The 25,048-nt window shown below is 48.9% G+C and overlaps 2 protein-coding genes across 2 annotated transcripts; one reads left to right on the plus strand and one right to left on the minus strand.

Moving 5' to 3' along the window:
- The first annotated feature begins 1,485 nt into the window (after positions 1–1,485).
- On the plus strand, positions 1,486–3,257 carry NPPC (natriuretic peptide C). Its single transcript, XM_062498868.1, has 2 exons — positions 1,486–1,578; positions 2,958–3,257. Exons 1-2 carry the CDS (start codon positions 1,486–1,488, stop codon positions 3,255–3,257), a joined length of 393 nt encoding a protein of 130 aa, XP_062354852.1.
- Positions 3,258–13,741: 10,484 nt separating this feature from the next.
- COPS7B (COP9 signalosome subunit 7B) lies at positions 13,742–23,476 on the minus strand. The gene is made up of 7 exons (XM_062498863.1): positions 23,408–23,476; positions 21,319–21,494; positions 20,108–20,183; positions 18,488–18,576; positions 17,702–17,904; positions 16,376–16,481; positions 13,742–15,092 (listed from the first exon to the last, which is right to left on the minus strand). Exons 2-7 carry the CDS (start codon positions 21,478–21,480, stop codon positions 14,934–14,936), a joined length of 795 nt encoding a protein of 264 aa, XP_062354847.1. The 5' UTR covers positions 21,481–21,494; positions 23,408–23,476; the 3' UTR covers positions 13,742–14,933.
- Between the last annotated feature and the right edge of the window lie 1,572 nt (positions 23,477–25,048).

Genomic DNA, 25,048 nt, shown 5'->3' on the forward strand with positions numbered 1-25,048 from the left:
TTTGAAGTGTCCCGTGCCCAGTAGCCCGGGCTGTGGGGGAAGAAACATCTCCCTGCCCCAGCAGGGGCAGCTCCCCAGAGATTTGTGGAGCAGCCTAGCCCAGAAAAGCCAGGATACAGAGCAGGAGGAAAGGACCAGACTGGAACAGACAGCAGAGACAGGCAGAAGAGCAGACAATGTTTCCCTGGTCTCAGGGCAGGGATTTGGGTGCAAACCCAGTTTAATGCAATCCAGACCTGGATGCTTCTGCAAAGAAAGGGGTGTCTTTCCTCTGGCCTCATTCTAATAAGAGCATTCCCCCAGGACAGAGGGCCAGGGACAGAGCTCAACTCCATCAGCAAAAAGCCAGCAGAGCCTCAGCAGCATCAGAGGCACAAATCCTGCCCTGCCAGCCAGGGAAGGAGAAGGCTGAGAGCAAGGGGCCTTCTCAGAGGAGTTGTGATCCACTGGGGTTAATCCCAGGGATGTGCAGGGATCACACCTTTCTCCTGAGCCCTCTAGCTCCCAGGAGCAGGTCAGAGAGAGGCCAGGCTGCACAGCCCTGCAGTGAGTCAACCAGTGAGGTCCTGTCCCCAGAAGAGACCTTGTGACACCGACTGTGCCCTGCAGAGGACATCTCCAGGGTGCTTGAAAAGCCCCATCTCCAGGGCCAGGAGCACCATCCAGGTTCTCACAAAAGCAGAGAGAGCAGGTCAGCCCCTCGAACCTCGAGACCTACTTTGGTGTCCTCAAGAAGCACCACTGCCCCCTTTGTGTCCCCAGGATTCCTGTCACAGAGGTCAGTGGCCCCACTCCTGCAAAGCAAGGACCTGGGAGGTATAGTTTCTGATTTAATCCTGGATGGGGGGGGAAGGAAAAAAAAAAGAGAAAAAAAAAGAAAATAAAGAAGAAGAAAAAAAGGAGGGGGGGGGAAAAGGTGCCTTTTTGCACTCATTCCTGTCTTTTGGGATGAATCCCGCACCGGGACCACCGCCCCCCCTTCCCCTCCCACCCCCCCCCCGTCCGGCCCGTGTTCTTCCGCGGGAGGTCAGCAGGGCAGTGTGGGGCACGGAGGGGCCGTGGGGCAGCCGGCAAGGGGAGGGCAGACAGCTTGCAGGGGGGTCCGGGGGCTTTGGGGGGAGGGCGGGGGCATCAAGCCAAATGCCCCCCGCTTTCCCTTTCGGGTCTCCAGCTCCCGGAGCTGGCTGTCTTGTGTAATTTGTTACTGCCAGGGGAGAGGGGATACCACCCCCCACCCTTCCCCCTTTAAATTCCTGCTATTGTGGAGAGCAGACCGGGTTGGACCTGAGTATTTAGATGACATCACCAAGCAGGTTGGGTTATAAAATGAATGAAGCAGAAAGCAACCCAAGTTCACTCGCTCGGCAGTTCGCAGGCGGCAGGAGGGACCTCGGGGCTCCTCTCTGAACTTTGACTCCCGTCGGTCCCGTCCTCTCCCCGGGGCTGCCCTCGGCTCCCCGCTGCCCCTCGCCCCCCCCCCGCAGGATGCAGATCTCACCCTTGCTGGCTGGTGGACTTTTACTCGCGCTGCTCTCGGTCAGGCTGGAGGCGAAGCCGGCGTCTCATCTCCCACAGAAGGTACGGCTGGAGCTTTCTCCGGCTCTTCCTCCTCTCCCAGTCCCTCTCAGAGCCCTGATGGCACAGGGGGAGACGTGGGGTGACTGTGGGGTGCCAGACTCAGTGCAAAGAGGGGTTCTTCTCTCCGCATGGAGATTGCAAGGGGGACTCCCCGCTTCTCCAGGCTGTCCCAAACGTCCGGGGACATCAACCCCAAACCAGAGGCTGGAATGGGAAGCCGTGTGCCCCATAGCCCGCGGGATCGGGGCAGGGGAGGGTGGCAGTCACCCTGGGGTCCCCTCTGTGCCGGGCACGGGGGAGGGGGAGCAGAGCCGGAGCGGGAGCGGGGCAGGCAGCAGGTGCACGGTGGGACAGGGTGCGAGACCGGAGCCCTCCAGGCAGTCCTGACCGAACCGGAGCTGTGTGCCCCTTCCCCGCGTGTCCCAAGGGGAAGGGGCGCCCCAAATGAGAGGGTCCCAGGGACCGGGTTGTCCCGAGATGCTGAGGAGTAGTGATGTGCCCGAGGCCACGGACACTGGTTTGGCACTGCCCCAAGGTCTGGGCACAGAGATGGGGACACGGTCTGAGGAGAGCCCCAGGACAGCAGTGGGATGGGAGTTGTGGTACCTCTGTAAGGCACTGGGGTGCAGGCTGAAGAAAAAGTGTTGATACAGGGGGATGTTAGGAAAATGAATGAGGATGGACATTTCCAGGGCTTGGTGGGCAGCAGCGCTGAGCAGGGAGAGAGATGGGCGGCCTGGGAGATGGGGACAGTGAGGAAGGAGGTGTGTCCCTCTAATTGTGGGTCAGAATCGGAGGATTGGGAGGACACAGAGAGCATTAACTAGGGGAGGGAGCAACAGGGAGGAGGAACCCTGATCTCCCCACCACTGCTGGGAACACTGCAAGACAGGGGTGCAGGGGGAGCTGTGGGGCAGGACCCCTCCCCATAATCTGAAGAGGTCTGTAAACTGGTGAGGGATGAAGTGACCGAAGCGGTCTGAAAGGAAAGAACCTGCCAGCTTTCAGACCCCTTCAGATTATGGGTGGTAGGGAGGACGGGACAGGATAGTGACAGCAGCACAGCTGAGGGATGCAGCACCACCAGCCCTTTGGAGGGGCGGTGTGGATATGCATTGACCGGGGCAGGAAGACATCGCTATGGTGTGGGTCAGGGGAATGCTCTGACCCCAGGGAAGGGAGCACAGATTTAGGGACGGGAAGAAGATGCCCTGGGCACAGCCGCTGGATGGTGGACTGCACTGCCGGACACAGACCAAACAGCGAGTTTGCATCGTAGAGGGGATCCAGCGACCCCTCTGCGCGTCCCTTTCGGGGGATGTCCAACACTGATGGGGATCGCTGGGGACGGCGGCGCTCTGACCCTCTGCTCCCCACAGGCCTCCCGCGGGTCGGCAGCAGCGGCAGCGGCGGCGGCAGCGGCGGCAGCGGGTCCGCCCGAGGCGGCGGAGCGGGAGAAAGAGCGGGAGAAGGAGCGGAGCGGCGGCGGCGGCGGCGGCTCGGGCCCGCGGGAGGCGCGGGAGGCGCGGGCCGAGGTGCGGCCGCGGGCGGGCTGGGCGCGGCTGCTGCAGGACCCGCCGGGCCGCCGCCACAAGGGCCTCCACAAGAAGGGCCTGGGCAAGGGCTGCTTCGGGCTCAAGCTGGATCGCATCGGCGCCATGAGCGGCCTCGGATGCTGAGGGACCCCTGGCGGTGAGTGCGCGGCCGGGCCGGGATGGGGCCGGACTGGGGCCGGGCCGGGCTGGGGCCGGGATGGAGCGGGGGGCTGCGCTCCGGTACCGCGGGGCATGCGGAAGATGCGCTGCCCTGCGAACGCGAGATGCCAGCGGTCGGGACTGCAGGTGTTCATCCCGCTGAGCCTCGCAACTCCCGGCTTTGCTGGCGGGCAAAGAGGAGGATCCCGAAGTTGGCCCTATTACATTTCCGTCTGGAATCCACCGGCCCTTCTGCTGCCTTGCCCTGCAGAAGGGTCAGAGACCCCAGCTGCTCCTGCAGCAGCTCAAACTGGATTCCCCCTAATTTGAGGTAGACCCGTAGGCTCCGGGGAGGATGCAGGAGGAGCTCCAGTGCAGCCCCATGTTTCCAGTTTCCCCCTGTGCTTGATACACATAGGTGACCTATGGATAAGTATTAGTGGGGCAGGGTACCCTGTGTGCCTGCAGTTGAAGAGTTAGTGAGGCTCCTGTCTTAGCCATGCTCCAGTGCTTTTAATTTAAGGAAAAACAATATGTAAGTTCCCCAGGTGCCTTCTAGGTGTGGTGACAGCCAGGAGTAGCCATTTCCTAACTGCAGCTTTGTATCTGAGCAAGTTATGGGAAGCTGGGAGAAGTTCTTCCCACGGTGCTTCACAGCTACTGTGTAGCACAATGGGTGAAGGAGTGTCACTTCCCCAAAGTGATGGGTTTGGGAAAAAATGACAGTACCTCTCCTGCCAGGTCTCCCTGCAGGTGCTGGAGACAGTGAGACACCTTTCTGGCCTGATCCTGCCAGCAGGACACACACAGATGAACTCAGACTTTGGGAAGCACTTACCACTGCAGCCCAGTCCTTTTGCTGTTCTTCCCATGGCACAGCACTGCCCCACTCACAGGGACATGCCTGGCCCTGTAGTAACATAACTGGGCTCAGAGGGGACTGGATCCAGCATCCTGCTTCTCTGCAGAATGATGGGAATAGCACAACCCAAAAGTACCTACAGGATGCCAGTGCTGGTCTACGGCCTGGCCTGGAGTGATGGGTGTTGTTTCTCTCTCCTGTCATTTAGAGACTCAGGATTGCCAAGTATTGCCAGCTCAGGGCTCCAAGAGGAACACACATATCCTATGTAGGCAGGTCATACCCATTCACTCTCACTAAACCCATCGGAACAAGAAAAAACCACCCAATAGACACAAGGGCAGGAGGAGCAGCAGCTTTCCTCAACCTCTCCCCCAAACAACAGCCAGAAGGCAAAGGTTGCACTTCTTGCTTGCTTTAGCACAAGCAAAAAGCTCAGGGATGGCTTCTGCAGAGTCCAGCGTCCCCCAGCCCCAGGCTATGGTTACTTTGGCAGGGATTTTGTCTGGGGATGGGTAAGGGGTGCTGCATGGCAAGCACTAATGGGCACTTTGTTCTTGTTCCTCGCAGGGCTTTGAATCTGTAGTCCACTTTTTCCAACCACGCATGGCCAGGCACGGCCATCCCCCAGGCAATACCTAGAGAAGCAGAGATCCCCTTTGAATGGACAAAAGATGTGGCTGTGTTTTTCTTTTTGGTACGAGGAGTCATGGCACCAACTGTTTTGGTTTTGTTATTTTTTTAACAAGTGCTCTCTATCTTATATATATTATATATACAAACACTCACCAAGACAAGGGACAGTGCTTTTCCAAGAGACTGATGAAGCCAGCTGCGTTAACATTGCTGTTTGTAAATTCATGTCATGCATAAATGTATTTATGTTGTAAAGCTATTTATATATTGTTTATAAAGAGATATTTATAAAAAATTATTTATGTAACTAAATGAAAAGTCAAGTATTGTAACATTTTTTGTCCTAAGTAGTTGAAAAACTTAAAAAAAAAATCATTCCGTGTGGCATTTTGTAACCTGTCTTTATTTATCAAATTCACATACAATTTAAAGTGATTGATTTTAACAGAGCTAAAGAAGAAATTGTTCAGATGTTTTAGAAAAGTCAGGAGTGAGAGAAAGGCCAGCTGATATTTTAAGCTTTGATCCCATATGCAAAAGTAAACTTGTGCCCAATGCTGTGATGCTCTGATGGACTGAATCCTGCATGGTGCTGCGAGACTCTGCAGACCCCAGCTGAGCCCCCTGCGAGAGCACACGGCCTCAGGCAGCACATCTATGCCCAGATCCCAAATGGGCACCCGTGGAAATGAGCCCACCATGGTTAACAGCCAAGCCCTGGATCGACAGCATTGTGACAAGGGCAGCATCTCTCTGAGAGGTGTTTAACCACTTCTAGTCCAAAGCTTCAGCCCATGACTACAGTTCTACCACTGGTGCTGGATGGAGATGCCGTCCCTGCTGACAGCAACAAAGAGCCCGTGCTGGATCTGGCCCCTGGCTGCGCTGGTGGAGCAGAGCTTTGTGCTGGAGGTACTGCTATTCCAGGATCCAGCAGCCCACTAAGTGCCTTGCTGATATTCCCATTTGCCAGCCCTTTGCCACTAAGATGTAAAGTCCCTTCCTCCAGCAGAGATTTATTTATCTGAGCCAGGGACAATATGTAGACAGACCAAAATATACCAAGAGCTGGCTGGTAAGGATTCATGGACACAGCTGTTGCTACAGCTTCTTGCTATGTAAAGTGCATGAAATAAATTGTTAAAATGACTCGGAGCTCTAAAGGAAGCAGCAAGCAAGGGGGCGGAGAGTGCAGTAAACACACAAAGTCCTGCTTGAAGGCTCTTTGGTCTCATTCTTCAAAGAGGCCTTAGAAAAAAAGACAGCGGCAGGCGTCCAGCCCAGCCGTGACAGGAGTCACAAATTATGCCCTGGCCATTGTAGTGTAGTGGGCTGGGAAACAACGAGCATTATGTTCTGCTGGGCTCGAGTGCCTAGGACAGGGCAAAGAGAAAGTCACCAAGACCCAGAGGCAAAGCGACCCTTTTCCTTAGCAACCACCAGGAAACCATAGAAACCTCCAGCCAGACTCACCCCAGCTCTGACAGAACACCGGGTACACAGAATAAGAGGATCCATCTGGACACCCAACAGCTTAATCATCAGGTTAGGAGTGTGTAGAGGATGTTTCCGACCTTGCATGAGCATGGCCTCAGTCAGAGACAGATACCCACCTCACAGTGCCCACGGGGTCCAGCTGGACGGGGAGCAGCAGCTGATGGACCATGTAAGATGTTGCCTATGGGGAACAAAATCAAGACCCTGGCAGGGAAGGAGGCAGGATGGGCAAGTGGCAGCTCCCATAGGGAATGACAACCCACTGTCAGGGCTCTGTAAAACAAACATACCTGTGAAGGTTGCCCTTCCAGCTTCACACATCTTTAGAGGGAAGGAGGGGCTCTATCAGGAGCTCCTAAAGAGATGCCCGTTAGAGGGGATTGTCTGCTGTCACCCAGGAAGCCTAAAGGACAATAAGGAATCGCTTACTGTGCAGACCTTGCACAGCCAGAGGTGTAAGAAGGTGGTGCTGCAGGTCCCATTCAGGGTCCTCATCCTTGAGCATGAAGCCAGAGTAGTGGTCATGACAGAGTGACAAGCTGGGATCAAGATGGGGACAATTCTTCCAGTTTTGGCTTTTTGCTGCAAGCCAGAGCTGAAATAAAACCACCTGCCTGGTCACAGAGGGGTTGTCCTCAACACAGCAGCAGTGACTCAGTCTCAGGAATTCAATCCACACAATGTGACCACCCAAGTGAGGCAGAACCTGAGATAAAGTTGGGACATAGAAGATCACAGCCTGGGGTACAGTTTGGATCCCTGTTTCTCCTTGGCAGCATTGTCCGAGAGAAGGAGCCCACAGCATGGGTCCCTTCCATCCACCGGGCTTTGTGGCAAAGAGCAAGCCCAAGGAAAAGGGCAAAGCTGTATGGCAAAAGACCATTAACTTGGCAGAGAAGAGCAATCAGAGCTAGAGCTCCTGGTGCAGAGGGAGAGGAAAACAGCTTGGTTCCTCGCTTTGCTGGTTCTGGTCTGACCAGGGATAAACCACCCTGTCTCTCAGGATGTGGATTCCCACCAACAGGATGAGAATATCGTGCCCATGCGTGGTGGAGCTGATGTGCAAGAGAGAAGGCAGCACTCAGGGGTGAAAGAACACTTAAGAAAGCTCAGATCCACTCAACCTCAGCCCCACCATGGCACAGCCAGACCAGTGGGTCTGACAGGCAGAGAGTGGCACTGCAGCAGAGGTCAGTTCTCAAAGCACTGATGAGCACTTTCCTGCTTCATTGGACAAGCAAGAATGGGAATCTGAAATGCCTCATTAGAAAACAGGAATCACCCAAAACGGCCACAACTGGGTCTCCCTGACAGGGGCTCAGTAGAAAACAAGGGCAGCAAGAAAGAAGGGCCACAGGAAACTAAGAGGCAAAGAGGCATCTTGTGTAGCAAAAACAAATTCATCTCGCATCACTGCCTCCCCCGTGGGCCAGCTAGGTCAGATCCTCACAACATCCCACGAAAGGATCCATGGCCAACCCTGGAAAATGCCTCTGCCACATCCCAGCCCCAGACAGCATAAGTGAACAACATTTGTTCTGGACGCAAGGTGGAGCCTCAGGAGGTGGCATCGGATATCTCAACCACAGTCTCAGACAATGGCCTTTAGCAGAGGTGTGTACACACACCTGGAAGTGAGAGGAGCAGGAGTCCCAGGGTCCCCTGTCCTTACTCAGGTCAAATGAGCACTCATGAGACCTACACATTTCCTGCACCACCAGCTGAATGAGCAGTAGCCAATTCAGTTTTCAAATAGGAAGACTTGTGACATGACATAGAAACAGCCTTGATTTCTCCTCTCCAGGAGCAATTCCTAGCAGTAGTTGAGACATAGGCCCCTAGCCTGGAAAAGCACACAGCTCTCTAGTGAGAAAGGACAAAGAGCTTCCTCCAGTGCTGTAGTACAAATACCTGGGAAAGCCCAAACAGACTGGAGCAGACCTTGGAGCACTCACAACAGGGACACTGTTGCCTTCTAATGTGTGGGAAAACAGTTCTGCTCCCCCAGCCCATATTGCATGTTTTTCCCAGGTACCATTCATGCAACTTTTCCGAGGTACTTATTGCTGAAGGGATACAAAGCCCAGCTCAGGTGACAGGAAATCCCAAAGCAATGAAGAAAAAGAGAAGCCCAGAGTCCCAGAGCAGGAGAGCAAAGGAATTTTCCATCTGGAAAGGGACTTGAGGCACAGAGCAAGGACTGCCAGGGGCAGCAACACACATACCCCTACCACTTGCTCCAGGACTTCTCCAAGCATGGGCTACTTCCCTCAGAATGCAGAAAAACAAAGGGAAGGGATCACAGGGCAACTTCCAGAGGGAGCCTACACCTGACACAAACGTGAGTTAAAAACAAGAAGGCAATTTAATTCAGGCTCATTCCTGTCAGTCAGCAACTAACCTTGTCAGGAGGGATGGCAGCACTAACCAAAGCAGGCAATTCATTAGGTTGGGGCACACGGCAAAAGCCCACGCTCTCTGGAGCAGAACTACAGTGAAAATCCAGGGTAATGAGTTGCAAACTGCCTTTGTAAATGACACTTCTGCATCGACTCTGGCAGGATGGGAAAAGAGCTAATAGGAAAATCATTATGTACCATCCCTTTGATATTGTTGAAAACTGCACAGGCTATTTTTCCTGCCCCCTCCATAATTAACTCAGTATATTACCCATAATACTCCAGGCTGATAGTCCCACAGTGGACCACCTTATCTGCATCAAGGGAAAAGAAGGGTATGCTACTTAAAAGATGATTTCTGGAAAGGCTTTAGAGGTGTAAGTTTTCCCCCCCTACCATACACGCACGACTTCCACTCCATCCATAACCAACCTCTGCCCAGGAAACCAAAACCCTGTCACAGTCAGCAGGCAGGAGCAAGGCTGCCCTGAGAAATGCATCTGCAGAGCAACTGATCTGTCCAAGGTTGCTCTCTGCAGCTGCAGCAGAGCTAGAAGAGGACACAGCTTTGTGCTTTGCCCCTTATTTACAACACTGTCTTTGTCCTTGATTTCCTTTAGGCTAAACCAGGCTTCAGCCTGCGCCTCCTGAGATGCAGAACAGCTCTGAGGAGCAATGCCTACACACCTGGCTTGTCTGCCAGCAAGGAGAGGTGTCATCTCAGAGTCGTGATATAAAAGGTACAGCATCACAGCTGGCAGGTGATCCTGAAGGAACTGATGCTCTCTAACAGCTGTGAACGTGACAGTGGAACACCGAGACATTACTTAACTGCATCAGCACAGGCAGCCTTAGGACTGTGCTAATCATTAGACAGTGAAACATGAGGGTGGGTGAGATAAACATCTTTGGGAAGAGTCTGGAGGCTGAGATAGCACTACTTCCAAACCTCATACCCATGAAAATATAGCCTATGGTCAGACAAGCTCCAAATACTCACAAAGAGGCTGATCCCTGGTGGAGCAAGGCTTTGCTTACCCACCACAATCAGGTCTTCTGGAAACACAGAGGTATCATGTGTGATTAGGGCATTTCAAATACACCTTAGTGATACAGATATTCCAAAAGCTCTTTGGAGATCTGCAGGTGTGGAAGTGTGTCTCATCTTCTACTAGAATTAGAGCAAGGAAGGACTATTGGCACAAATTCTTTTGTGCTCTGTGGGGAAATACGTATTTCAGGACTGTTAAATGATCTTGTGGCATCCCATTACTGCCTGGAATTTCCAATATGGATGTATGCACGATCACTAGAGCAGGGACATCTTTTCTTACCAACAAGAAAAAACTGTGGTCACAGCTACCACACTCAGGCAATTTGCAGTGGGGCATGTCATGAGATGTACACACTTCACAAAGAAGTATCCGTGCCTGTGGATTCATAGACAGGGAGTAAAGTCTGAATGAACTCTGCCCATTCCTTTGCCTGGCTGACCAATCGTACAGGGGAGTAGCACCACAGGTATGCTGAGAGGCAGGGTCAGCCCAGGCCAGGAAACACACATTCTCTTTACAGCATACAATCACTTACATCTGGGAGCTCTGTGGGAGGGCCAAACTTGAGGAACTATCAGCAAAATGCCAACAGTCCCTGAGAGACACAGGTCTTTGTCATGGAGCAGAATGAAACAATGACATATTCCTAAAAACTCTGCTGAGAAATTCAATCAGTCTGTCAGGCTAAAATTCCATATTAAGAATGCCTTAATTAAGGTTGAGGATACAGGTAGGACCTGAGATCTCTCTAAACTTTAATTTACCTTTCTTGATGCCCTTGGGTTACTCTCTCTCTGATTACACAAAAATATGCTATGCAGATTTAGGTTTTAGTTCCCTTGCATTAGATCAGGTGTTATAGAGGACTTAGTGGGGTGGAAAAAAAACAAGAAACTTTGTGACCAGGTGCCCAAGATGGGGCTTTCTGGTCTATTGTATTTGTGGGGCAGGCTCTTAGATTTCTCCATTTCCCCATTATTTAGAATAATAACGAGCAAGGTTGTTTTTCTGCATTGCAGTTTGCAACAGGCTTAGACCAAAAATAACAATCCCCAGCACCAACAGCCCCATAAATGCACAAGTTTGGACTGTTTTACTGTGCAGGGATGGGCTTTGTGTGGTTTCTAGCTTAGCTGAACTCATGTAAACCTGTACAGAACTGAAAGTTCAGGAAAAGTCTGGTTTACCCATGTGATTTATGCTCTAATACAGCTATCAAAGATAAGGGCACTGTTTCTTCTGTCTTCCCTGCAATGAATAAACACAAGTCTGCTTCACACAAGTGGACCAATGCATTTTGTCCTCATAGGATAAGAACACTAAAACAAAAAACACCCTCTGGGGTCTGCATCCTTTTATATTTTTTCAGGAACTGAAAGATGTTCAGCAAAATTCACTTTGCAGGGCTGGGAAAATGGCCATTTTTTTCCACTACTGTCTTCTGTAAGGAACAGAAGTTTCACTTTCCCCAGCTTCACTGTGGAAAGCAGCTCTGCAGGTCCTACTCCTGTACATGATCCATGGAGAGAGACCTGCAAGCCTGAGAGCAGCTCCACAAGCATCCATGGGATTTCCTAAGTCTGCACAAGATTGATTGCAGGACAGGTCTCAAATCTGAAGACAGAAGGGTATGCCAGCATCACTGATTTTCCCTCCTGCTCCCAACACAAGTGCAAATTAGCATTCAACTTAGCTAAGAAGGTGAGGAAGGAAGTAAAAGAAGAGATTTCAACCCAAAACTTTTTTTCTCTCTGTTAAAGACTGACATCAGCACTGCTTTATCATGTTCCAGAATTGCCTGATGTTAGCTGGTATCAATCGAGTCTCGGCAGGAATGCCAGGGACATTTGTTAGCATGAGGCACAGCTTTAGGGCTAGGGCAGCTTACCAGCACTGCAATCAGCTGAGATCCTCTCTTCCATTTTCCAGCTCAGTGCTCAATTCCATATTAAACAAGCAATAGTACAAGTGAAGCTGCAGAACACAAAGCTAGGCAATAAAGCCTTGAAGAGCAGAGGGAAAGCAGTTTCCATCCCTCTGGGTGGAAAAGGCAAACAGAAGTTCAATAGCTCAAAGTCTGTCCTGCTGAATGTTGGAGCGAGCTGCAGCTGGAGCATCCCATTGCTGCCATAAACCAGAGCAGGGCAGGATGCTCTCCCTGCTTCAGGGAGCAGCATCCAGCAGTGCTCAGACAAGCTATGTTAGCTGCCTCCAGCAGGCACAGGCAATCCACAGGAGTTTACATCAAATCTGCCTCTGCTTCCACCTCCCTCTTGTCCCCATAGCAGTTCAGCTCCCTGGGCACTCCCCACTTGAAACTGCCCAAATTCAGCCCCTAATTCGCACAACTCTGCTCTGAGTCGCTGCCCTTCCTCTAGTTGCAGGGTGTCAATGCAGTCTGTATCTGCTGTCCTTCTCAAACAACACAGCACCTCCTGAATCCTTGCCTGTTAACAACTCTGCCTTCTGCTTCATTCCTGGAATAGCTTCTAACTCCTTCCTTCAAGCCAGATTCATTAACCAGCTGCTGCAGAGCTGTTTGCCTCCCCCAGGTACTCTGTGCATGTCATTTGTTAATGACTCATCTCAGCCTGGGCTCATTGCAGACGTCCCCCTCCTTTTGCAGCACCAAGCCCTTCGCTGACACACCAGGAAAGCCAAACGTGCAAACCGCTCCACCCCCTCCAATACCCCAGTCCTTTCTCTGTCCTCTGTCACCATCAGACATGGGACAGCTCTTCATTCAAAGTGCTATTTCCTCCCTTGCTGCTTTGCTGATCAAAGGCAATGTGAACCAAAGCGTAAATAAGATACTCACCCCCAGCCAGGCTTTGAGAACAGCAAAAACATAAGAACAAACTCAAAAACTTTCAACCACTAAAGAAGCTTCAGCAAATTAATGTGACTCCTGTAACTGGCAGGGAATAAACACCAAGGGTGCCAAACTTACATCTACTTCCCCAGCAGACTGCAGCTTGATGAGGAGCTAGAATGATTCCCAAAGGCATTTGTATTCCTGCTGCTACCTTGCAGGACTGATTAAAAATGGAAAGGAAAGAGAACCAAAGAGCCTCTCCTCACTAGTCAAATCCAGTGAGGAACTAGATGACCAGCACATTGAAGCTGTCCATGCAGCAAGCCAGAAACAGACCCAGTCCATCTCCATCACACAGTCTTAGGGACACAAGGTCCACTTGCACCTCCCGAGAAGTTGTCAGCTGAACACTGGGAGATGCTGAAACAGGAGCTAATACTGCCACTGCTTGGGAAGCAGTTCCCTTGAGTTACTGGTGAAGGCTTCATGCTCTGGGCTTATCCACTTAATATCCTTGCTGCATTTCTAGGGGGAGAGGGAGCTGGTAAAGAATCAGAAGTTTCTGGGACTTGACCCAGAGGAAGCTGGAGGGAAGGCATTTAGATCTTCCTCTCCAGATTAAAAACTGGTGTGCCTGCACTGCAGAAGAAAAGGACAGGGATTTACTTTCAAAAGTGAGCAAGTCCTGTGACTGAGGACTGCAAACAGGCAGACGGCAGAGTCCTGGTAGCAATAAGAGGAAGGCACGTGCATTGCACGAGCAAATGCAGGTGACAGCTGTTTGCAGGACTGGAGCATTGTCACAGTCCTCTGGTTAAACAGCTCCCCTGCCTGCTCAGGGAAAGAGCTTCTCTTTACTGAAGTGAAATGCAGGGCCGAACTACAAAGCAGCACTCTGCTAGATGCAAAGGAAGATTGGCCTAAGAGCACAACCACAAACTTTCCACAACCAGGCATCAAAGCTGTTTAGGCTCAGGACACAGGGCTTAGCTGTCAGCTTTGCCACAGATCCTTCTGCACAAATGTGGACAAAGATGAACTACTAACAAAATATGAAGAGGCTTCCCTGTCTCCCAGATGCATCAGAGAGATCAGTCAGACCTTTGGTCAACATACACCAAGAATCAAATAAATGCTCAAGTGAACATGTGCCATTGGACAACAAGCCTAAAACAGCCTTGAAGTCAAGACTCCAGACTCTGACATTAAATCAGCATTTTTAATTTTTTTTCTAAAATGTACTCTTTTATGAATTGCTGTTCCAATACTTCCCCCTTAAAAAAAAAAAAACCACACCTTACCAAACTAGGTGCAAACCACCTGAAGTTAGTTTGTAACAAATAAAAAAACCCACAAAACAAAGGCTGAAATGCTTTAGAATCACAACAATGTAAAAAAAAAAAAAGGGGAGGAAAATACAACCTGAAAGTGTTCAAAATTCAGAAAGACTCGTCAAGTCCATTGCTTCAGCAAGGGGATGCTGCTGCGACCCCTGCCAGTGGGTCCTGGGCCAGCAGCCTGCCTCGATGCCAAACAGGCTCCTCTCCCACTGTCGCCAGCATCCAAGGAAGAGCGAATGCATTACCCTTTGAAGGTATCAATGGGGGAAACAACTCACAAGCAGCTGTGGGAGGTCACATCACATTCAGGAGGAATAGTTTGTAGCACGTCCCTAACCACCTGCACGGTCTGTGTGAAAGAGCAGCCTGCTTCCTCCTTATTGTACTGATGCCTCAGAGATGCAGAACAGTGCTTGAAATCTGTGAGAGATTAAAGGGCTTAGTAAGGGCAGTAAACAGACAGATAAGTAAACAGCCCAGCACTGGAACTCATCTTCACAGAGCGAGGTAGTATGAATTTCACCCCAGTTTAAAATAGACAGGGGTAGTGGAAAGGCTGAAGGCTTCCATGTAAAGCAGTTCCTGGCCTAGAAACCTTCCTGTGCTCCCTTTGGGAATGAAAAGATCTGTGTTGATGGCTTACTCACTCCCAGCCTGGCTTTGGTAGCCACACTTCAACCCTGGGATTCAGATGCTTGCTATAGAAGCTCTCCCATGATTTGATTTAGTACAGCAGCTTCCTCAAGGTTAAGCAGCAATGAACTAGCTGGGAGGGAGCAAAACAGTCCACAGATATTTTGTTTTTTTCCTGCCCCTTTTGGTTAGTCCCTTTCTTTAAAAGTCCCTCTCGACAGGACCAGAACAGGGACACCGTGAAAACTCATAGGAGCTGCACAGTGTAACTTAGCCAGGTGCTGCTAACTGAGAGCTGTTCAAACAGGGCTTTTACTTGCCAGCCAGGAAGGGACTGGCCCAGAACCCACTGAAAAAGGAGACGCAGGTCTTTTCTGCTGCTCCTGTTGTCATTCCTGACCGAATGACATTTAGATGGTATGTTCTAGTGACGGCTGGAGACCAGCCCTTTGACTTTGGACATCTTCTTTGTGGGCTGCCTTTGTTCTGTGTGTGGAGGGCACTCTCGCTCTACCAGCTGCTGTTCCATCTCCTGTGCCGACGACGAGGCCGTAGCTTTTAATGTTTTCTTTATGTTTGTGACCTGGCCAAGAAGAGACAGTGAATCAGCACCTGCTTCTTCCTCCCCTTGCAGCAGACACTCTGATCATAAACATATTGGAAAACCCCTGGAGTATAAGAGCGGAGATTATCAGAGAGACTCTCCCAGCAATAACATGCTCTGCATTTGAGTTTAAGAAAGGTAATGTTTCATTCTCATTTACAGAGCTAATAGTATTTCCAGTCTGGAATAACCAGGAATTACTTTTTTTCCTAAGAGATAATGGTACAACACTGTACCACCCTTCTGTCTGGCTGGAGGGACCTACTACTGCCTTGGTGCAGAAGGGAGCCATCCTACCATTCTCTTAGCTAAAAGCAGGAAGGGGAAAGGAGACAGTGAAAGAAGAAAGGAAAATTTACCCTCAGGACAGAATTCAAAAAGGAAAAATGCCATTTAGTCTAGATGACATACCTGAGACACAGGTATTTGCTATGAAGCAGGAACAGAAATTGATTTTGTGGGAAGCAGCAGTAATGTTTCTGCTACTCTGGCTGAAAAGGAGAGATACAGCACTAAGCACCATCCTCAGTCCCCTGGAACTCTGCAGGGCTCACCCCATATACAGTGAGCAAACCTTAAAAAAAACACCCAAGGTTTAGGAGTCAGGTGCACCAACTCCAAGCCAAAGGCATCTGGCAAATCAAACGTGCTATGGATGCCGATCAAGCCGCCAAGCAGATGCAAGCATAAACCTGCAGGGATGATAACCCCTGGCGCAGTGTCTCGGGAGGCCCATTCCCACTTTCCCAGCGGCCGGAGCCGAGGTTCGGGCGCAGGGCCGGGCTGGACCGCGGGCTCGTGCTGCCACCTAACGGCGGGAGCGCGCCAGGACCCGGCCCGACTCGGGGGAGCTGCCGCGGGCACTTTCCGCAAAAGCAATTGTGACTCCAGAGATTTTTAACTACACTTCCACGTTTAACAGAAGGTGTTTTCTACTTCCTGCCTGCCTTGTATGAAGAAAACAGAGTTCCGATGAAGATCTGTGGTAAAAGCACAGTTTTCCTAACGAATCAATATGGGAAACCATAACTAGTGCAGTCACCTAGCCTAAATTTATAAAAATTCATGAAGAAAAGTTCCACTCCGCTGGATGTCTGTTATTTGTGGTCTTACTAGCACCCAGAAGCAGATGTGTTTTCCTTCTACCCCATGCCTGATTTGCATGATTGCTAGCTGTGACCATCCACCAGGCGTTACCAGATTATTTCCTTCAGCAAACATTTATCCAACAGCACAGAGGCCTGAGATAATTCTGTACCCACCTCCATCTCTACCTGCTGCTGAGTTCTGTGGTGGTTCTCTTTGTACTGGTTGGCTCTCAGTACTTGCTGCTCAATTCCTAAAAGAACTGCTTCACAGCCATCACACCTGCAAGATACAAATGATGTCAAACAGTGTTTACAAGTTCTCTGTGGAGCAGCTCAATCAGGCAATCTGAAAAGTCACATTCATCTAAAAGTTTAAGAGATTATTAAATTTATACTTCCTGCTTAGAGTTGCAAAAAGCTGGCAAGAAGAAGCTTTGCTGTGTACTTGATGCATTTCTCAGCATTCTCTAGAGAGTCTGTGTTACTCTTACCATCAAATAATAAGTGCAGGTTCAATACACTTTCATCTCCTTTTCCATCAGAATTACAGCTTAAACAGGATACAACAGATTATTCAAATGTAAAATTTTAAAATTAAAGAAAAAAGTAATATTGAGATAATCCTCCTGCCTGTTAAGTGTTCAAATTACAAGAGCACTCAGCATGGAACTCAGAACTGGAGAAGACAAAAAGGGAATTGGCAGTGGGTTCACTGTTACCTTCCAAACAATGCTGCAAGGTCCTGGAAGCTGTCAGAGCCCTCCCACCATGATGGGACTGAGGGAGTTTGAGCAGAGAAGAAAAAAACCTGCCCCCACCACAGGACAGCATATTTGCCCAGCAGTTTAATTACTTTTCATGCACTCATTACCATAGCAACTAGGAAGCAATTCCCAGTCAGCTCAGGACCTGCCATGGGCTCCACAGGCTATGGGGGTATTTGTTTAGGTGGGAAGGGAATCCTACAAAAAGATGAGAAACAGCTTCCTGGCAAAGGTACAAAGAGATAATACCACAGTTCCACTATAGCTGCAGAGAGGCTGCATTTGCAGGAACAAAGAGAAGACCAAGCCACCTGAAACTTCAAACTTGAAGAGACATCCCATCCAAAGAGCTGTGATTCTCTAAAATTTGCCCACACAGTGAAAAAGGCTGAAAAGTAACAGTTCTGTCTTCATTATTAAGTGCTGCAGCTCCCACCACAGAACCATGAGTCCAGTTTGGCATCTCTTTCTGCAAAGTCCTCAACTTCTCACTGGGGTTCTGCTACAGTGAGAGCAGGAGCTCACAATGTGGTAGCATTTGGCTTGATACATAATACAAATTGAATTCCAGATGGCATCTTGGAAAACTTGCCCAACAGACTCCTTCAAGTGTCTACTTATAGCATAAAACTCCTGATTAATGGAACGTGGTGAAATTGAGCCAGCACTTGAAACTCAGGGGAAAAACAGGACAAGCTATGTACAAGGAACAGGGAGGGTGGAGTGACTGCCTCACCATTCCTGGAGCGTTTTGACAATGTTACTGATGTCCTTCTTCTGAATGTCTCTGCCGATACAAAAATCCACCTCTAACACCTGGTTTCGTTGATCCAACTTCCCTTGGATAATATCTGTGTAAACTGCTTCAATAATTAGATCTTCCAGCTCCCTCAGATTCCTCATATCCAGGTCCTTCAGCAACACAGAATAGGGAATACACTAAAAACAGCAAGACCAAGAGTAAGTTAACAGTCCTAGAGTAAAAATGAATGGCTAAATCTCAAAAGGTGTAGACTCAACTGTTTATTGCATCCTACACTTTGACCTGCAAGTGCAGCAGTGACTGATCGTGGCAGAACAAATGCTTGCCAGGCTATGAAATACTCTGACACAACTTTGGTAATTCCTGAAGCTTTGGTGTAGCACATTCTAGAAGAAAAATGGTAAATGGGATTGTAGAAGAAATTAAGAGTGTTGCATAATTTTATCTAGAACAAAAAATCAGTGTTTAAAAAAATTATTCTCCATCTCTAGCAGTGAAAAAAGCCATACGAGGTTTCCCAGGCCTTCCTGAGCAATCTGCATGTCAGTTCAGACATTCCCACACTTCACCCATGTAAGTCCACTAAGTTAATATCCCAAATGCATCAGGAGAGAACACTGCACCCTACATGCACTTTCCCAGCACAGGATGTTTTTGTGAGTACCCATGCAGTCTGATACAACTTCAATGCTCTGGAATGGATGCCATTTTTTAAAACAAAACCAAGAGACAACGGCTGTCAAGCCCCACACACTTTACCTTCATTCGGGAAGCCAGGCTTACGATCGTCAAGTGTTTCAGCTTGTTTTTCTGAGTCACTGTTAATTCAGGCAGGTTATCTTTGTTTGCTGTTAATGTCAAAAAGGTAGGATTCAGGACTTTACTTTGAAAATTACATAATCCAGGCTGCAGAACTTCAGGCTAGTTATGCTACACTACACCCTGAAATACTGAACACCTCCTGATGTGGGTGCTGGCTGGTGAACAGAGCAGGCTGCTGCTGCAGACAAACTCGCACACTCAGAGAGAGAAGGGGAAAAGTTAAGAACAACTTGGCAATTCCATTCTTATCTGCTAGTAATTCTGGTTCTGGAATTAGAAAGTAATTCACAACTGGTGCCCAGCCAAAACAGTTGGTCAATGGCTTTGTTTCTACCAAGTAAATTTTATTTCATTAACAAGCTGACAGAAAAAAAAAAATCTTTGCCCTTTGCAGATGTGGATGCAAATTCATCTGGTTTTATTTCTCTGAAGATCTTAAGAATTTTAAGTGTAAAGTACCGAGCTGAGGAAGAGAGGAGAAATCATTAATCTAGATGGCCACACTATCACTGTATTATATCATTGGGCCTCATGAATATTTAAAAAAGAGAAGGGAAAAACTGGCAGTCCTCCAAAGCTAAGGAACTCTTTAAAATATCTACTTTAATGGAAATTAGTGTTTCATGGCTACTCACGTTCTCCCATCTATCCCACCTCATCCAATGCTCTACATTTTGACTGCTTTTCCCCCTTTCTCTTTCTTCACTAAAAAAGGAAGAATGAACTGTGCTGTCACACTGTGACACAAGTGCCATGGACAGCAAGCACATCCTCTAATCAGTCACAGAATTCATAAGGCTCATGTTGCTCCACAGACACTGGAATTTCCAGTCCTTGCATTTGCAGATGCCACTGCTCCTCACAGGAACTAGATAGCTCATCTACCACCCTGAGAACCAGCACTATGACAGAATTATTTGTCACACTCTGTAACGGTCTGGATGAGGCTGCTACCCACAAATTAAGCATTAAATTGTAGCAGAATGGAAGCATAAGCACTGGAGATAAAAGCACATTTCAACAGATACAAAGATGATTCACACACAGTCTTTCTAAAGCTGTATAAAATTCATTATTTCAACTCGTATTCTAGCTAAGAAATTACTCACTTTGTTTCAGCAATGCCGTCATGAAATAAAAGGTTATCTCACAAACCATATAGGTTTTTATAAATAATGCAGAACAATTTTATCTAAGTTTTCTGCAGCTTCCATAACTGGTGTAATCTAAATTTCCACAGAGATGTCTGAAATTTTCCTCTACAGAGATAAGTGGCCTGTGAACATCAATGAATTCTGCTGCAGACCAATTCAACCAAGCTCTGCAGTCCCATCCAAACCAGTAGCACCCCAGAGTCTCTGACCCTTCCTATCATTTTTAGCAAGTAAAAAGCACACATAAACCCCTACAGACAATTCTACTCCTAAGCAAGTTCTGTTCCTGGATGCTTTCACCCAGCCACACTACACCAGGCATCTAAGAAAGCAAAGAATTGCCTCTGACAATCCTGAAGGAAAACCCAGTCCCACACTCTGCAAACAGGCAGCAGTCTCTTACCTACATAGTCACGGTACGTTCCATATGCAAACAGGTTCAGCAGCTGGAAATAGGCAGCATTAGACCCCTCAGCAAGCTGATGGGGAGAAAAGAAATGTCACATAAAATGGGCAACACAATCCTGATAAGCACCTTCTCTAGAGAATGGTTTAAGTCTGCACAGGACAAGCAACACCCAGAAAAGCAATTCTATCACAAGCTGGACCCTTTCTAAGGCCTCAGGAGCAGGAAAATTAGGCAGTTTTAGAGTCAAGATGATCCAGCCATTTCTATGCAGTGGAACTTAACTCCAGTTTGTACTGTCAACTGCTTTATGTGGCATCTTGGGACGTAAAAGAAAAAAAACAAATCTTAACTTCAGCTGACAACCTATAAGGCCAGCTGGTAAGGATCCTGTGAAAGCTAGGACAGCTTATCTGCAGAGCCACCACAGCTTCAAAGCTAAGCAAGCTAGGACACTGTAACTCAAGTGCATTTGAAGGTAACAGTTCTTCTCTTGCTTGCCAACACTTCACTGAAATAACGGCAGCACCAAGCAGTGATTTTTATTGACTGGTTTTTTAATGTCATTGGCTGCACAAAAATCCAGGAAAAAAACAGTACTTGTGATTTGATGTTGAATAACCATCACAGTGCTTTTATGCATATTTAAGAGCCTGTTTGGAAAGTTAAACTGGCTGTACACTGTGTTACTCCACCTGCAGAGATACTCAACTTAGATTCCTTCATTGTAATACAGGCAAGGGCTGGCAAAGCATTCTCAGCAAAAGCTCTGGAACTTACTTTCCACTTTGGTTTGAAATGGTTTGGATTTGGTTACCACCCAGGCCTGATACACTAGACATCTGTTCACAAATACTTTGGAGTGCACTGAAGTTCTGCTTTCCAGGACAGTAAAGAAGTAGAAAGGGATCTTTCCTTGTTGGCTGTCAAAGTGCCTTCTTAAAACTGCTACTGTGCTGCTGCCAGGTTTTTGCTGTGTTAGCAATTGCCTTAAGGTAGCAAAGCTTTATATAGCTATTCTTTAACACCTAACATACACAGGCAAAAGCAAGGCCAGTCTCTTACTCAAAAACATCTCTCAACCCAGGTAAGTTGTACCAGGCCCTCCTGGTGCAGAAATTTCACCTACAGGCTTCCTGTGGAAACTTCTGGGAATCCCTTATGCTGGTAGTGCAGAAGGGGCATCAGAATAAAAACTCAACTCTTACCTCTTTCACATTTGTTAACTCCAACAGCTCTCCAAAGACATAAACCCCAGGAGCTTCCAGAACTTGATTTATAAGAGCAGTCAGAGCTGAGCCACTTGTTCCTTTGGCTAGTAAAATGAACTGCTCTAGAAGATTGCAGGATGGCTTCTGTTCTCCTGCCATTCTAAGTTTTCAATCTGTCAGAAAAAGAACAGAATATTAACACATCCTTTCTCCTCTGCCGAGTTCTGCCTGGAAGAGGACCAGAAGGTGCTCAGCACGGAAACATTTCAGTGTCAGCAGAGCCAGGCTTTTCTTCAGCATTCAGGGGGCAGGCCAGAAAACCAGCAGGTTCAACTGCTGACTTAGCTGAGGAGCAATAATGACTTCCAGAATTTCTAAGCAAAATTTCTGTCTGATCAGTTTCCCTAAAAGAATCTGGTCTTGCAGATCCCTTCTTATAGGACAGGAATTTAGATTTTGTGCTGATTTCAGACTTTTCCTTCTAGTGATGTTGCCAAATAATGCCAGCTTATAAAGATGCTTATTGATACACCTGACTGACTTCCTCCTTCCTCACTACACAGTTCCAAACCAGCAATTAATGTAATTCCCTATGAAAGACTGATGCACACAGTATGCCCACACGTCCCACCTTTTCCTTTGACTCTGGCTATTGATACAGCGTGTATCTGTAATTCCCACTGCTTTCTGGGCCCAAAAGGCAAACCAGTGCCTGTAAGCAGCTCCCTGGTCTGAACTGTACTGTTCAAATGTTTTGGGTTAACTGGAAAGCTTAAGTGATAAAAATACCCTTTCTACAAAGGCTCTATTTAAGCCCCTGTAAAGAAGTTTTGTCTTCGGCTGCTGCCTGACATTTCTGGTGTGCATGCTGTCTCCAAGCACCAACATGTTGCTTTTGAAATGTAAACCACTATTTATTAACAAGTTCCACAAAATGATCAGTTTGTTTACAAACAACTAAGACAAAACTTCCCAAGCATGAGATTCAGAAACCAAACAAAGAACTCAGCAAATAAGGGAGGTTTTGTGCTATGTTTGTATGAGATAATTATCAAGTAGAGAGTATAACCTTTATTCTGGTGGTGAAAACCAAACACCAGAGAACCCTACAGCAGAGAATCTGTCTGGTTCTGTGTGACCCACATGGGCTGGGCCCAAATCCTCCCTTGTGGGGGGAGCATAGTCATACAGGGGCTTCACTGTTTCAACAGGCCTAACCAAATTAAGGCTTGTGAAGGCATCACAGCTTCCTGTATTAGTCAACTTCTAAAAATACACTTTATTCTGTTCCATTACACCTGCAGGTACAAACGGTCTCAACTGGAGTGGGCAACATTTAACACTCCACACAGAGATACCTCAGCCCCTGAAGTCTCTTTGGAGTTCTTTCCATCAGAGGTACACGGGCAGCCTGGCTGAACAGCACCTCAGTTCTGACCGAGAAATCCCTGCACTACAGAACCTTCTGTGTGGCTGCCTAACACATCACTGCTGCTCCCTCTGCTCACAGAGAAGACCATTTCCTCACGAGAGAATATGGATTGACCGTGCCGGGAATGAGATTCCGATTTCACAGTTCTATTGTCCTCCCTCACAGGTAATCAAACCACACGCTGGCGCGTGAGGTTACAAAAGACTGGCTGGCCGTATCCCTGCCCTGTGGGAAAGGGATGCCAACTCTCTGCCCCTTTCCAAGTAAACGCTCGGACAACTGCGGTGCTATTGCAACTTGTGTGCACACCCGTGTCACAGGGAATACCTCGCTGCTTCCACAACCGACTTATCCCGGTGAGAAGTGACTGAAATACAGCAGACACTGCAACGCAGCTTGTCCAAAGGCTACAACACCACAAGTAGGGGCTTCTCTCGCTGTCAGGCCGTTGTAAGGTAGCTCAGGGAATTTCAGGGCGGAAAACGGCCCGCAGACCCTGCAGCAGGAAGGCGGGGGTTTTCCCGGCCCTGCCGCTCCCCCAGACCCCTGGCAGAGCCCTCAGGCCCCACCGAGCCCTGCCGCAAGGGGTAATTTACTGGGGGCCCCTTACAGCCGACCCCGTTCCCGGAAGGCTTCTCCCAGCCCTAGCATTACCTCTCCGCTCCCGGCCTCCCGTCCCGCCGCTCCCGGCGCCGAACCCGCCGCGCCTCAGACCGCCATGATGGCGGCACCGGTGTCCGCGCTCGGCTCCTTCCCCCCCGGAACGCGAGGGCCGCGCCGAACGTTCCGCCCGATCCCGGGCGGCGGCAAGGACCGGGAACCGCGACCCGGCACCCCTGGGACACCGGGATGGGGACGGCGGGCTGGCTGTACTGGCACCTACAGAGCCATGGTCCAGCAGCCCATGGAGCAAACTTCGCCTGCCTGTGCTGCCCGAGCATCTGTTCCAGCACAAGCAAGTAAAATTCCTGCCTCACTTTTTTGCGGATACGAGGTCCTGTGGCAGCATCACAGGGGTTTGCACCCCAACACAACCCGTGCAAAGGGCTGCTGTTGTAAGGTCACTTCGTTATTAGAAGTGGGGCCATTATTAGACTGGATGGTTGCACGGGGCACTGGAACAGACTCCCCAGGGAAGTGATCACGGTCCCAAGCCTGGCAGAGCTCAAGGAGTGTTTGGGAAACACTCTCAGGCACACGGTGGGATTCCTGGGGCTGCCCTGTGCAAGGACAGGAGTTAGGCTCGTTGATTCTTGTGAGTCTCTTCCCACTCAGGATATTCTGTGACTCTACCAGCCTCTCTGGCCAATCCTCCTGGGAAATACCAAGAGATGGAGTGAAGATAGAACTGATTTTAAACACCATAGAAAAATGGTCCATACAAATGATAAACCAAAGGACAGAGCTTTGGCTGTGACATGGGGGGCAGGGAGGGAACTGGAAGGGTTAAGATCCTCCCCAGGAAGGATCAGGAACCAAAAGACAATTGAAGGGGTATCAGAACCAAGGTAGAAATAAGAGGGAACTGGGGATTGTTAACCTCCCCAAGGTTTGTAGGCTCATCCATACCATGTTGCGAATAAAATGTGCCTCTGTTAAAAATCCTTCAGCTGCGAGCAAAGTACTTCTGACTTGCAATCAGCAAGTCCCTGAGGATCAAATCATGGACCAGCATGGTCAGGAGGGGGAAGCTTTCAAGGAATGAACATCAGAAACTGTTAGGGAAACTGATGGGGCTTAGCTTGTGTCTCAGAGCCATCTACAGCAGGTCCCAAGGGTCCCATCATCTATCAGAGAAGGGGTGTCAGAAAAGTGCAGAGGTGTAGCTGTTGGAATGCTGCTGTGACACTCTGAGCTTCAAAGCAAATTGGATGTAAAAAAACAGGCCCTGCCCAACAAAGGAACTCAGCCAGGGCTATAACAAGCCAGTCAGTAATTTACTTAAGCCACACTTAGCTCTCATCTGCACAGAGAGGGAGAATTACCTCTTTAATCACATCCTAACCAGGCTCTTCCCCACAGTTCCTGTCATCCTGCAGACATGATGGAGCAGTTCTCTTGGACAAGCAGCAATGTGGCCTCCTTTTTCCCCAACACTCACTAAAGCTTGAATTCCAGGCTGAAATAGAAATGGAAATGTATGACTGTAAGCTATTTTCCATGAATTGGCTTTGCAACATTTTGCTAGAGCCTGTGGGTAAAAATCATCTGTTAGCCCCATGTAGGTCAGCCAGGAGTCCCTGTTCTGATACCTCCCAACTGCTGACAGACAGTCTGGCTGGCTGACCTGGACTT

The sequence above is a fragment of the Cinclus cinclus genome, chromosome 10 (assembly GCF_963662255.1).
Source record: "Cinclus cinclus chromosome 10, bCinCin1.1, whole genome shotgun sequence".
Taxonomy (NCBI): domain Eukaryota; kingdom Metazoa; phylum Chordata; class Aves; order Passeriformes; family Cinclidae; genus Cinclus; species Cinclus cinclus.

Excerpts from the sequence above, each read along its gene's own strand:
- COPS7B (XM_062498863.1), bottom strand. The coding sequence starts at position 21,480 with ATGGCAGGAGAACAGAAGCCATCCTGCAATCTTCTAGAGCAGTTCATT. Across the intron at positions 20,184-21,318 it reads AGTTAACAAATGTGAAAGAG|CTTGCTGAGGGGTCTAATGC; the intron begins GTAAGAGTTGAG and ends TCTCCCCATCAG. Across the intron at positions 17,905-18,487 it reads GCCTGGCTTCCCGAATGAAG|TGTATTCCCTATTCTGTGTT; the intron begins GTAAAGTGTGTG and ends TGCTGTTTTTAG.
- NPPC (XM_062498868.1), top strand. The coding sequence starts at position 1,486 with ATGCAGATCTCACCCTTGCTGGCTGGTGGACTTTTACTCGCGCTGCTC. Across the intron at positions 1,579-2,957 it reads CGTCTCATCTCCCACAGAAG|GCCTCCCGCGGGTCGGCAGC; the intron begins GTACGGCTGGAG and ends TGCTCCCCACAG.